General features: G+C 33.4%; 1 protein-coding gene across 5 annotated transcripts in view; it reads left to right on the forward strand.

The window, feature by feature from the left end:
• The window catches only part of ETS1 (ETS proto-oncogene 1, transcription factor), a 263261-nt gene that overhangs the window by 219805 nt on the left and 28592 nt on the right, over positions 1–14864 (forward strand). For 3 of the 5 annotated variants that reach the window (XM_053691556.1, XM_053691554.1, XM_053691557.1), the window contains one exon: positions 8973–9050. In XM_053691556.1, the coding sequence (XP_053547531.1) occupies positions 8973–9050 (78 nt within the window). The remainder of the gene's footprint in view (positions 1–8972; positions 9051–14864) is intronic. The other 2 variants (XM_053691555.1, XM_053691558.1) reach the window with 1 other exon arrangement.

Genomic DNA, 14864 nt, shown 5'->3' on the forward strand with positions numbered 1-14864 from the left:
AAAGGCTCATACGGACATTGTCCTAGCCTTTCTCAGATCTCACGGGTGGAAAGTGAACGTAGAAAAAAGTTCTCTATTCCCGTCAACAAGAGTTCCCTTCTTGGGAACAATAATAGACTCCTTGGAAATGAAGATTTTTCTGACAGAAGCCAGAAAATCAAAACTTCTAAGCTCTTGTCAAGCACTTCATTCTGTTCTTCTTCCTTCCATAGCGCAGTGCATGGAAGTAATAGGTTTGATGGTTGCGGCAATGGACATAGTTCCTTTTGCGCGAATTCATCTAAGACCATTACAACTGTGCATGCTCAGACAGTGGAATGGGGATTATACAGATTTGTCCCCGACGATCCAAGTAGATCAGAGGACCAGAGATTCACTCCGTTGGTGGCTGACCCTGGACAACCTGTCCCAAGGGATGAGCTTCAGAAGACCAGAGTGGGTCATTGTAACGACCGACGCCAGCCTGGTGGGCTGGGGCGCGGTCTGGAAACACCTGAAGGCTCAGGGTCTATGGTCTCGGGAAGAATCTCTTCTCCCGATAAACATTCTGGAACTGAGAGCGATATTCAATGCTCTCAAGGCTTGGCCTCAACTAGCAAAGGCCAAATTCATAAGGTTTCAATCAGACAACATGACGACTGTTGCATATATCAACCATCAGGGGGGAACAAGGAGTTCCCTGGCGATGGAAGAAGTGACCAAAGTAATTCAATGGGCGGAGCTTCACTCCTGCCACTTGTCTGCAATCCACATCCCAGGAGTGGAAAATTGGGAAGCGGATTTTCTGAGTCGTCAGACATTTCATCCGGGGGAGTGGGAACTCGATCCGGAAATCTTTGCCCAAATAACTCAATTATGGGGCACTCCAGACATGGATCTGATGGCGTCTCGTCAGAACTTCAAGGTTCCTTGCTACGGGTCCAGATCCAGGGATCCCAAGGCGACTCTAGTAGATGCACTAGTAGCGCCCTGGACTTTCAACCTAGCTTATGTGTTCCCACCATTTCCTCTCATTCCCAGGCTGGTAGCCAGGATCAATCAAGAGAGGGCTTCGGTGATCTTGATAGCTCCTGCATGGCCACGCAGAACTTGGTATGCAGACCTGGTGAATATGTCATCGGCTCCACCATGGAAGCTACCTTTGAGACGGGACCTTCTTGTTCAAGGTCCGTTCGAACATCCGAATCTGGCATCACTCCAACTGACTGCTTGGAGATTGAACTCTTGATTTTATCAAAGCGTGGGTTCTCAGATTCTGTCATTGATACTCTTATTCAGGCTAGAAAGCCTGTAACTAGGAAAATTTACCATAAAGTATGGAAGAAATATATCTGTTGGTGCGAATCGAAAGGATTCCCATGGAACAGGGTAAAAATTCCTAAGATTCTATCCTTTCTACAAGAGGGTTTGGAGAAAGGATTATCTGCAAGTTCTTTGAAGGGACAGATTTCTGCTTTATCTGTTTTACTTCACAAGAAGCTGGCGGCTGTGCCAGATGTTCAGGCTTTTGTTCAGGCTCTGGTTAGAATCAAGCCTGTTTACAAACCTTTGACTCCTCCTTGGAGTCTCAATTTAGTTCTTTCAGTTCTTCAAGGGGTTCCGTTTGAACCCTTACATTCCATAGATATTAAGTTATTATCTTGGAAAGTTTTGTTTTTGGTTGCAATTTCTTCTGCTAGAAGAGTTTCAGAGTTATCTGCTCTGCAGTGTTCTCCTCCTTATCTGGTGTTCCATGCAGATAAGGTGGTTTTGCGTACTAAACCTGGTTTTCTTCCGAAAGTTGTTTCTAACAAAAATATTAACCAGGAGATAGTTGTGCCTTCTTTGTGTCCGAATCCAGTTTCAAAGAAGGAACGTTTGTTGCACAATTTGGATGTAGTTCGTGCTCTAAAATTCTATTTAGAGGCTACAAAGGATTTCAGACAAACCTCTTCCTTGTTTGTTGTTTATTCTGGTAAAAGGAGAGGTCAAAAAGCAACTTCTACCTCTCTCTCTTTTTGGCTTAAAAGCATCATCAGATTGGCTTATGAGACTGCCGGACGGCAGCCTCCTGAAAGAATCACAGCTCATTCCACTAGGGCTGTGGCTTCCACATGGGCCTTCAAGAACGAGGCTTCTGTTGATCAGATATGTAAGGCAGCGACTTGGTCTTCACTGCACACTTTTACCAAATTTTACAAATTTGATACTTTTGCTTCTTCTGAGGCTATTTTTGGGAGAAAGGTTTTGCAGACCGTGGTGCCTTCCATCTAGGTGACCTGATTTGCTCCCTCCCATCATCCGTGTCCTAAAGCTTTGGTATTGGTTCCCACAAGTAAGGATGACACCGTGGACCGGACACACCTATGTTGGAGAAAACAGAATTTATGTTTACCTGATAAATTACTTTCTCCAACGGTGTGTCCGGTCCACGGCCCGCCCTGGTTTTTAATCAGGTCTGATGATTTAATTTCTCTAACTACAGTCACCACGGTATCATATGATTTCTCCTATGCAAATATTCCTCCTTTACGTCGGTCGAATGACTGGGGAAGGCGGAGCCTAGGAGGGATCATGTGACCAGCTTTGCTGGGCTCTTTGCCATTTCCTGTTGGGGAAGAGAATATCCCACAAGTAAGGATGACGCCGTGGACCGGACACACCGTTGGAGAAAGTAATTTATCAGGTAAACATAAATTCTGTTATTTATCAGCTGTAAACAACATATTTATCAGCTGTAAACAATATATTTATCAGCTGTAAACAATATATTTATCAGCTGTAAACAACATATTTATCAGCTGTAAACAATATATTTATCAGCTGTAAACAACATATTTATCAGCTGTAAACAATATATTTATCAGCTGTAAACAACATATTTATCAGCTGTAAACAACATATTTATCAGCTGTAAACAATATATTTATCAGCTGTAAACAACATATTTATCAGCTGTAAACAACATATTTATCAGCTGTAAACAACATATTTATCAGCTGTAAACAATATATTTATCAGCTGTAAACAACATATTTATCAGCTGTAAACAACATATTTATCAGCTGTAAACAATATATTTATCAGCTGTAAACAACATATTTATCAGCTGTAAACAACATATTTATCAGCTGTAAACAACATATTTATCAGCTGTAAACAACATATTTATCAGCTGTAAACAATATATTTATCAGCTGTAAACAACATATTTATCAGCTGTAAACAACATATTTATCAGCTGTAAACAACATATTTATCAGCTGTAAACAACATATTTATCAGCTGTAAACAACATATTTATCAGCTGTAAACAACATATTTATCAGCTGTAAACAATACACATTTATCAGCTGTAAACAATACATATTTATCAGCTGTAAAACAATACATATTTATCAGCTGTAAAACAATACATATTTATCAGCTGTAAAACAATACATATTTATCAGCTGTAAAACAATACATATTTATCAGCTGTAAAACAATACATATTTATCAGCTGTAAAACAATACATATTTATCAGATGTAAAACAATACACAGTTATCAGCTGTAAAACAATACATATTTATCAGCTGTAAAACAATACACATTTATCAGCTGTAAAACAATACATATTTATCAGCTGTAAAACAATACATAGTTATCAGCTGTAAAACAATACATAGTTATCAGCTGTAAAACAATACATAGTTATCAGCTGTAAAACAATACATAGTTATCAGCTGTAAAACAATACATAGTTATCAGCTGTAAAACAATACACAGTTATCAGCTGTAAAACAATACATATTTATCAGCTGTAAAACAATACATATTTATCAGCTGTAAAACAATACACAGTTATCAGCTGTAAAACAATACACATTTATCAGATGTAAAACAATACACATTTATCAGATGTAAAACAATACACATTTATCAGCTGTAAAACAATACACATTTATCAGCTGTAAAACAATACATATTTATCAGATGTAAAACAATACATATTTATCAGATGTAAAACAATACATAGTTATCAGATGTAAAACAATACGTATTTATCAGCTGTAAAACAATACACATTTATCAGCTGTAAAACAATACACATTTATCAGATGTAAAACAATACACATTTATCAGATGTAAAACAATACACATTTATCAGATGTAAAACAATACACATTTATCAGCTGTAAAACAATACATATTTATCAGATGTAAAACAATACATATTTATCAGATGTAAAACAATACACAGTTATCAGATGTAAAACAATACACATTTATCAGATGTAAAACAATACATATTTATCAGATGTAAAACAATACATAGTTATCAGATGTAAAACAATACACATTTATCAGATGTAAAACAATACACATTTATCAGATGTAAAACAATACATATTTATCAGCTGTAAAACAATACATAGTTATCAGATGTAAAACAATACATATTTATCAGATGTAAAACAATACATATTTATCAGATGTAAAACAATACACAGTTATCAGATGTAAAACAATACACATTTATCAGATGTAAAACAATACACATTTATCAGATGTAAAACAATACGTATTTATCAGCTGTAAAACAATACGTATTTATCAGCTGTAAAACAATACATATTTATCAGATGTAAAACAATACACATTTATCAGATGTAAAACAATACACATTTATCAGATGTAAAACAATACATATTTATCAGATGTAAAACAATACATATTTATCAGATGTAAAACAATACATAGTTATCAGATGTAAAACAATACACATTTATCAGATGTAAAACAATACACATTTATCAGATGTAAAACAATACATATTTATCAGATGTAAAACAATACATAGTTATCAGATGTAAAACAATACATATTTATCAGATGTAAAACAATACATAGTTATCAGATGTAAAACAATACATAGTTATCAGATGTAAAACAATACATAGTTATCAGATGTAAAACAATACATATTTATCAGATGTAAAACAATACATAGTTATCAGATGTAAAACAATACATAGTTATCAGCTGTAAAACAATACATAGTTATCAGCTGTAAAACAATACATAGTTATCAGATGTAAAACAATACATATTTATCAGATGTAAAACAATACATAGTTATCAGATGTAAAACAATACACATTTATCAGATGTAAAACAATACATATTTATCAGATGTAAAACAATACATATTTATCAGATGTAAAACAATACATAGTTATCAGATGTAAAACAATACATAGTTATCAGATGTAAAACAATACATAGTTATCAGATGTAAAACAATACACATTTATCAGATGTAAAACAATACACATTTATCAGATGTAAAACAATACACATTTATCAGATGTAAAACAATACACATTTATCAGATGTAAAACAATACATATTTATCAGCTGTAAAACAATACATAGTTATCAGATGTAAAACAATACATATTTATCAGATGTAAAACAATACATATTTATCAGATGTAAAACAATACACAGTTATCAGATGTAAAACAATACACATTTATCAGATGTAAAACAATACACATTTATCAGATGTAAAACAATACGTATTTATCAGCTGTAAAACAATACGTATTTATCAGCTGTAAAACAATACATATTTATCAGATGTAAAACAATACACATTTATCAGATGTAAAACAATACACATTGATCAGATGTAAAACAATACATATTTATCAGATGTAAAACAATACATATTTATCAGATGTAAAACAATACATAGTTATCAGATGTAAAACAATACACATTTATCAGATGTAAAACAATACACATTTATCAGATGTAAAACAATACATATTTATCAGATGTAAAACAATACATAGTTATCAGATGTAAAACAATACATATTTATCAGATGTAAAACAATACATAGTTATCAGATGTAAAACAATACATAGTTATCAGATGTAAAACAATACATAGTTATCAGATGTAAAACAATACATATTTATCAGATGTAAAACAATACATAGTTATCAGATGTAAAACAATACATAGTTATCAGCTGTAAAACAATACATAGTTATCAGCTGTAAAACAATACATAGTTATCAGATGTAAAACAATACATATTTATCAGATGTAAAACAATACATAGTTATCAGATGTAAAACAATACACATTTATCAGATGTAAAACAATACATATTTATCAGATGTAAAACAATACATATTTATCAGATGTAAAACAATACATAGTTATCAGATGTAAAACAATACATAGTTATCAGATGTAAAACAATACATAGTTATCAGATGTAAAACAATACATAGTTATCAGATGTAAAACAATACATATTTATCAGATGTAAAACAATACATAGTTATCAGATGTAAAACAATACATAGTTATCAGATGTAAAACAATACATAGTTATCAGATGTAAAACAATACATAGTTATCAGCTGTAAAACAATACATAGTTATCAGCTGTAAAACAATACATAGTTATCAGCTGTAAAACAATACATAGTTATCAGCTGTAAAACAATACATATTTACCATTAATAAGAATAAAACAATATTATAGCACTTTCTCATGAGCAATTTTTTTTCTTGCAAATTTCAAAGTTGATTCCATTTTTCCCTCCCCCTGTATCATGTGACATTAGCCAATCACAAAACACATCTGTATATACTGTGCACATGTATTTTTTTTTATCTGTAATAAATAAATCCCATTTAATTGTTTTTCTTTCGTATACTTAATAGCAAATAATAGTTTGGATTAAAGTGAATTTTAACTTTCATGATAAAGTGCACGGTTTTTAAAAAAACTATTAAAAACAGGGGCACTTTCATTCATGAGTTTACATTGCAGCGGATTTTACAAATACCTTCTTCTCCTGAAACATCGCCGATCCCACGCCTGCAGCTCCTCTGTACTTTGTCAGCAATGATGAAACCGGCTCTCTCCAATCACGGCTTCCCCCTAGGAGCGTTCATCTGGTGAGGCCACGCCATGATTGTAGGAAGCCGGTTTTGTCATTGCTGTGTTAGTACAGCAGAAAGAAGCAGGCGGGGGGATCGGCGATCCGGTGTTTCAGGAGTAGAAGGTATTTGTAAAATTCGGTGCAATGTAAACTCATGAATGAAAGTGCCGCTGTTTTTAATAGTTTAATATCATGAAAGTTGACATTCACTTTAATAGCGTTTACAGTTTGGCCGAAGATTATTATTAATTTTTTTTTTTACTAAATAATCACAGGATAACCCATAAGCTCATTCTTTATATATGATTCTGGTTATGCTCAGGTCAGCATAGAGTATTAAATGGGTAATAACATAAATTAAATGTTCCTGATTTAGATAGAATGTGCAGTTTAAAAATGTACTCTCTATTCACTTGGTATTTTTTGTTGAAGCGTAAACAGGGAAGACTCATAGTAGCTCAGCAGTCTGTGGCAGCAGTGTTTGCAATAATGTATTACATTGCTACATAAAGCTGCCACAGAGTGCTAAACACAGATGCACATTCCTGAGATACTGAGTCTACTCTTACAAAAACCATATACAGAGAGCAAAGCATATTAGATATTAAAAGTAAATTGGAAACATTTTATTTTTTAAATTGCATGTTCTTTCTGTCTTTATGTTGTATTGTTGGTGCTATTTATAGAGATCCCTCAATTACAGGGACATGAAACCCAAAAATGTTTTGTGATTCAGACAGAGCATGCACTTTTACCAAAGTTTCCAGTTGACTTCTATTATCAAATTTGCTTGGTTACCATTGTATGTTTTGCTGAAGAGATACCTAGGTTGGCATCTGGATCACTACCTGGCAGAAATAGTGCTGCTACCTAGTACTTCTAAGCATACATCTCTGCTTTCAACAAAAGATACCAAGAGAATGAAGAAAATTTTATAATAGAAGTTAATTAGAAAGTTGTTTAAAATCGCACGCCCCATCTGAATCATGAAAAATAAACAGGTTTCATATCGCTTTACGTTTAATATGATTTTACTTTATGAATGTTTTAGTAGGGTTTTGCAAAAGGTGGTGTTGTAAGTGTGGGATGTATCTATAGATGTGAAGGTTCATGCTGTTATCATTTCTCAGAATACTTTTACAATAAAAGTTTGCTTCTATAATTAGCAAACTTTATAGACCATTTCACATATGAAGTCTTGTTGAGGGTATGTTCTGTTCGCAAGAAGCTTTGCCAAACATCACCTATAAGTAATATCCAGAGAAAAATAAATAAACAGTAAACTACATTTCTTTTCAGTCTATATTAGATGCATTGTATAGATATAGATTTGATGTAAAATGTATTTATAATCCGTAACTTGCAAATGTCCATAAATAGCTCATTACGTAGCATAACCCTTATTAATCATTAGACACAGTATGCAGCTGTCCAAGAGTGCAATGACTTATCCCAGACAGGATCTTGTCTGCTCATTCAAATGATAAAATGTTAAAATCCACAATGTATTAACATAAATATGTGAGAGCAAATTGTGTGCCAAGTAGAGCTAATCAGAGAATGACTTTGGTGTGAAGTAAGGATTTATCACTGGGCAAAATTGGAGAGAAAATCTTTGGAGAGACCCAGAGTAACATTAGCCTAGAATTGCCAGAGATAGAAGTCCAAGTCCCACATCATGATTATAAATATATAAACATAAGATTGCCAGCCTATAAGATTTATCAATTGAATAAAAAACTGTTTCTGCAGTGCCAAACAAATGAACCATGTTGTCACTAGTAAACTGTTATAAACACCAAATATGATAGTGGTCACCTGTACATAGTTTAATTGATTATGTTAATTCACAACACAATGCATTTTTATATATTTGCTGCAATATATATCAGATATGTATAAGCTCTATCCCTAGTACATTCTTCTTATTTTACATATTGCAATATGAAATCTGAGTAGTTTGTAAATGAATAATACCGGCTTATAACTTTTTTTGTTACTTTGTATTTTCCCCCCTTACCTTCTGCATTTTCTAAAGAAGACATAAAATCATATGAAATGAATGACTTAACCCCAGCATATCCAGAAACCAGATATACCTCAGACTACTTTATCAGTAAGTAATTAAAATAATCCATAATGATTACATTTTTTTAAAGTTACTGTTATCACGAAGTAGAATATAATTTGCTGATGTGTCTTCATAATTTTGGATTTGGTGTCCATGTTTTTAATCAAAATAAAATTGAGAATGCCAAAATAGTTAAAGGTATACTTAACTCAAAAAGTTTATTTCATGATTCAGATAGAGCAGGCAATTTCCTAATTTACTCCTTTTATCAATTTTTCTTTGCTATCTTTCTTTGAAAAAGCAGAAATGTAAGATTAAAGGGACAGTACACTGTAAAATTGTTTTTATCATAATGCAGTGCTCGACAAATCTGTTTAAAAATTAGGAGCCAGACATATTTTTTAGGAGCCAGACAGATTAATTGTATATAGACATATTTTTTGGAGCCAGACAGATTAGTTGTATATAGACATATAGAAAACAACCAAAATAGTTAGGAGCCAGTGGCTCCTTGGCTCCTGGGTTTGTTGAGCCCTGTCATAATGTATTTTCAATGACTTGTTATACCAGATGCAGAGTATAAAATTAATGAGAACTTGCATTTACAAGTTTATTTGTGTATAAGAAGTAGCTTGTTTTTTGGTTTTAAACCACAGCCTATTACAATGGGTTGAGCTTTAGGTAATATCAGATCTCATTATGTTATCACTTTGTGTACACACATTTGCTCCCTTATCATATATTTTGAAAACCAAAGCTCAATACTTAGAGAGAACAATGGAAAATTATATTTTTATTACTTAACTATCCTGAAAGTGTAATCTCTTTTGCTGGCTGTGTTTACTCAGGCTATTCAATAGAAGATACTCCAGTATAGAAACTTTCAGTATAGGTTTGTTAACCACAGGCTAAATCAGCTATTTCAAATGCCAAAATAGGTATAAATTAGCTACTTGTAAACTATTTCAAACACTCTAGCAGGTAAAATGAATTATTGGGAACAATTTAAAGGGGAGAACATTTTTGGGTGAACTGTCCCTTTAAGAGACTACCCATTTTTGGTTTAGCACCTGAGTAGCGCTTGCTGATTGATGTCTAAATGAAGCCAATCAGCAAGCGCTACCCAGGGTTCTGAACCAAAAATGGGCCAGCTCTTAAATGGACAGTTTACTCAGAAAATGTCTCCCCTTTAATTTGTTCCCAATTATCCACTTTACCTGCGGGAGTGTATTAAATTGTTTACAAGTATTTCCATTACCTTATATTGGCATATTAATTGGTTTATTTAGCCTGTGGTATCCCCACCCATCCTGAAAGTTTTTGGCCTCAAGGCCAAGCTGTGTTAACACAGCCAGTAGAAGAAATTACACTCCCAGTGGGTTATAGAAGAGATAAGGTAATAAAATGTTTATTTTCCATTGTTCTCTCCAAGTATTGGTGATTTGTTTATGGACAGATATAAGATAAAGAAGCAGGTATATGTACACAGTGTGATAATGTAATGAGATCAGATTATACCTACAGATATAAGATAAAGACACAGGTATATGTACACAATGTGATAAAGTAATGAGATCTGATTATACCTACAGATATAAGATAAAGACACAGGTATATGTACACAATGTGATAAAGTAATGAAATCTGATTATACCTACAGATATAAGATACAGACACATGTATATGTACACAGTGTGATACAGTAATGCAATCTGATTATACCTACAGATATAAGATACAGACACATGTATATGTACACAATGTGATAAAGTAATGAGATCTGATTATACCTACAGATATAAGATAAAGACACATGTATATGTACACAATGTGATAAAGTAATGATATCTGATTATACCTACAGATATAAGATAAAGACACATGTATATGTACACAATGTGATAAAGTAATGATATCTGATTATACCTACAGATATAAGATAAAGACACATGTATATGTACACAATGTGATAAAGTAATGAGATCTGATTATACCTACATATATAAGATAAAGACACATGTATATGTATACAATGTGATAAAGTAATGATATCTGATTATACCTACATATATAAGATAAAGACACATGTATATGTACACAATGTGATACAGTAATGAGATCTGATTATACCTACAGATATAAGATAAAGACATGTATATGTACACAATGTGATACATTAATGAGATCTGATTATACCTACAGATATAAGATACAGACACATGTATATGTACACAATGTGATAAAGTAATGAGATCTGATTATACCTACAGATATAAGATAAAGACACAGGTATATGTACACAATGTGATAAAGTAATGAAATCTGATTATACCTACAGATATAAGATACAGACACATGTATATGTACACAATGTGATAAAGTAATGAGATCTGATTATACCTACAGATATAAGATAAAGACACATGTATATGTACACAATGTGATAAAGTAATGATATCTGATTATACCTACAGATATAAGATACAGACACATGTATATGTACACAGTGTGATAAAGTAATGAGATCTGATTATACCCACAGATATAAGATAAAGACACATGTATATGTACACAGTGTGATACAGTAATGAGATCTGATTATACCTACAGATATAAGATACAGACACATGTATATGTACACAGTGTGATAAAGTAATGAGGTCTGATTATACCTACAGATATAAGATAAAGTCACATGTATATGTACACAATGTGATAAAGTAATTGTATCTTATATCTGTAGGTATAATCAGATCTCGACACATGTATATGTACACAATGTGATAAAGTAATGAGGTCTGATTATACCTACAGATATAAGATAAAGACACATGTATATGTACACAGTGTGATAAAGTAATGAGATCTGATTATACCTACAGATATAAGATACACACACATGTATATGTACACAGTGTGATACAGTAATGAGATCTGATTATACCTACAGATATAAGATAAAGACACATGTATATGTACACAGTGTGATACAGTAATGAGATCTGATTATACCTACATATATAAGATAAAGACACATGTATATGTACACAATGTGATACAGTAATGAGATCTGATGTATACCTACAGATATAAGATAAAGACATATGTATATGAACACAATGTGATACAGTAATGAGATCTGATTATACCTACAGATATAAGATACAGACACATGTCTGTACACAATGTGATAAAGTAATGAGATCTGATTATACCGACAAGCTCAACCCATTTTATTAGGTTGTGGCTTCAAAACACAAAATCAGCTCATTCATTAACACAAACAGCAAATCTCATACATTTTATACTCTGCAGCTGGTAAAAAAGTAATTGGAAACACATTAATGGAAAGACAATTTTATAGTATACTGTCCCTTTATGCTTACATTCCTGCTTTTTCAAATAAAGATAGCAAAAGAACAAAAACAATTTGATAATAGGAGTAAATTAGGAAGTTGCGTAAAAGTGCATACTCTATCTGAATTATAAAAGAAAACATTTATGTTTAATATCCCGTTAAAGTGAATGTAAATTTTTATGCTAAAGTGCCCAGTTTTTAAAAATTCGATTAAAAACAGGGGCCCTTTAATTCATCAAAATTTACATTTCACTCGTTGTGAAAAAAATACTTACCTTTTAATCTTGACAGCCGCTCCAGCTTCCCCCGGTCGTCGCAAAGCCATTTCTGACGTCAGAAATGATGGATCGTCATCCTCCAATCACGGCTTCCCACCCCTGGGGGAATCAGTGTCTGATTCAATGCTGTGATTAGAGGAAGCCGGATTCTACATTTTAGACCCAGGAAGAGGCTTTGCAATGGGCGGAGGAAGCTAGAGCGGCTGTCAAGATTAAAAGGTAAGGTTTTTTTTTTCAACACAAGTGAAATGTAAATTTTGATGAATTAAAGTGCCCCTGTTTTTAATCAAATTTTTAAAAACCGGGCACTTTAGCATCAAAATTTACATTCACTTTAAGGAAAAATATCCTTGATATCAGATATGTCAGATTTCTATGAAGAAAAAAAAAAGGAAACCCAAAATATAAATATTTAACCTATCTACTGTATAAGTAGAGGTTATCCGAGCTTGTAAAGTGGTAGTGTCTTATTGGTGCGCAAATAAAAATCCCCTTGCACTTACACTTATCTGATCCCAAAAACAGATATGTTCAAAGATAAAGCGAAAAAGGTACAATATTGTTTAAGTGCGCTAACAGCAATGGGGATGTAAGAAGGTGACTGAATAATCAGTGAATTTTAATCAAGAATAACTACAATATTCAATGTATATAAAAGATGAAAATGTTAATATAAAATATAACCATTTATTATAATGAACATATATTCTTTATATTACAAATCTATGACCGTTCATAAATGTAAAATTTTTTTAATTTTACCAACAATTTGACTTTTGGGGATATCTGTGCAATATATTACGCACATCTCATTTGAAAAATGATATGGAATGGTGAAAATTCACATTTTGTCATTTAACTCAGTAATGGGGCACCATTAAACATCTAGAATTACCCTATATTGCCAGCAGTCTAAATACTTGGTACAGAAGAAAGAAAGCCCTATCCAGCTGGAATTTTATGTATGTGTCCATATGTATTCTATAGTCCATTAGGATTTTATTAAGATAGTTTTATAAAAAATTACATTTATGAACGGTCATAGATTTGTAATATAAAGAATATATGTTCATTATAATAAATGGTTATATTTTATATTAACATTTTCATCTTTTATATACATTGAATATTGTAGTTATTCTTGATTAAAACTCACTGATTATTCAGTCACCTTCTTACATCCCCATTGCTGTTAGCGCACTTATCGCGTTATCCGAGCTTGTAGAGCAAGGATTTTATCAAAGTATGATACTGTGTAAGATTAAATATATAATGCAATGAACATGTGTGAGATGACATTAACAATATTTCAAAACACAATTCACATGTACAGTGGATATAATTAAGAAATCCTCTATTACTGGGGTCTCCACTTGGGAAATTAAGTGAAACGTGAGGGATTGGCGAAAAAAATATATCAGTGAGAACTTTTTTGTTATCTATAATATTTAGTTATTATCTGATGTTTCTCCAAGTTATTCACTATGCTATGTAAATCACATTCTTAAAATTGTATAATTGTTTCCAATAAGTTATGAATATTATTTTTTATTAAAAAAAAATGTGAGTCAATTCCATATGACTAATTTATACCACTGGGAGCTAGCTGAACACAATCATCAGAGGTGATTGCTGCTCCCTGCTCTCTAGGGGTGATTGCTGCTCCCTGCTCTCTAGGGGTGATTGCTGCTCCCTGCTCTCTAGGGGTGATTGCTGCTCCCTGCTCTCTAGGGGTGATTGCTGCTCCCTGCTCTCTAGGGGTGATTGCTGCTCCCTGCTCTCTAGGGGTGATTGCTGCTCCCTGCTCTCTATGGGTGATTGCTGCTCCCTGCTCTCTAGGGGTGATTGCTGCTGCCTGTTCTCTAGGGGTGATTGCTGCTCCCTGCTCTCTAGGGGTGATTGCTGCTCCCTGCTCTCTATGGGTGATTGCTGCTCCCTGCTCTCTAGGGGTGATTGCTGCTCCCTGCTCTCTAGGGGTGATTGCTGCTCCCTGCACTCTAGGGGTGATTGCTGCTCCCTGCTCTCTAGGGGTAATTGCTGCTGCCTGTTCTCTAGGGGTGATTGCTGCTGTCTGCTCTCTAGGGGTGATTGCTGCTGCCTGTTCTCTAGGGGTGATTGCTGTTGCCTGCTCTCTAGGGGTGATTGCTGCTGCCTGTTCTCTAGGGGTGATTGCTGCTGCCTGCTCTCTAGGGGTGATTGCTGCTGCCTGCTCTCTAGGGGTGA

Source organism: Bombina bombina, chromosome 8 (genome assembly GCF_027579735.1).
Source record: "Bombina bombina isolate aBomBom1 chromosome 8, aBomBom1.pri, whole genome shotgun sequence".
Classification (NCBI taxonomy): Eukaryota; Metazoa; Chordata; class Amphibia; order Anura; family Bombinatoridae; genus Bombina; species Bombina bombina.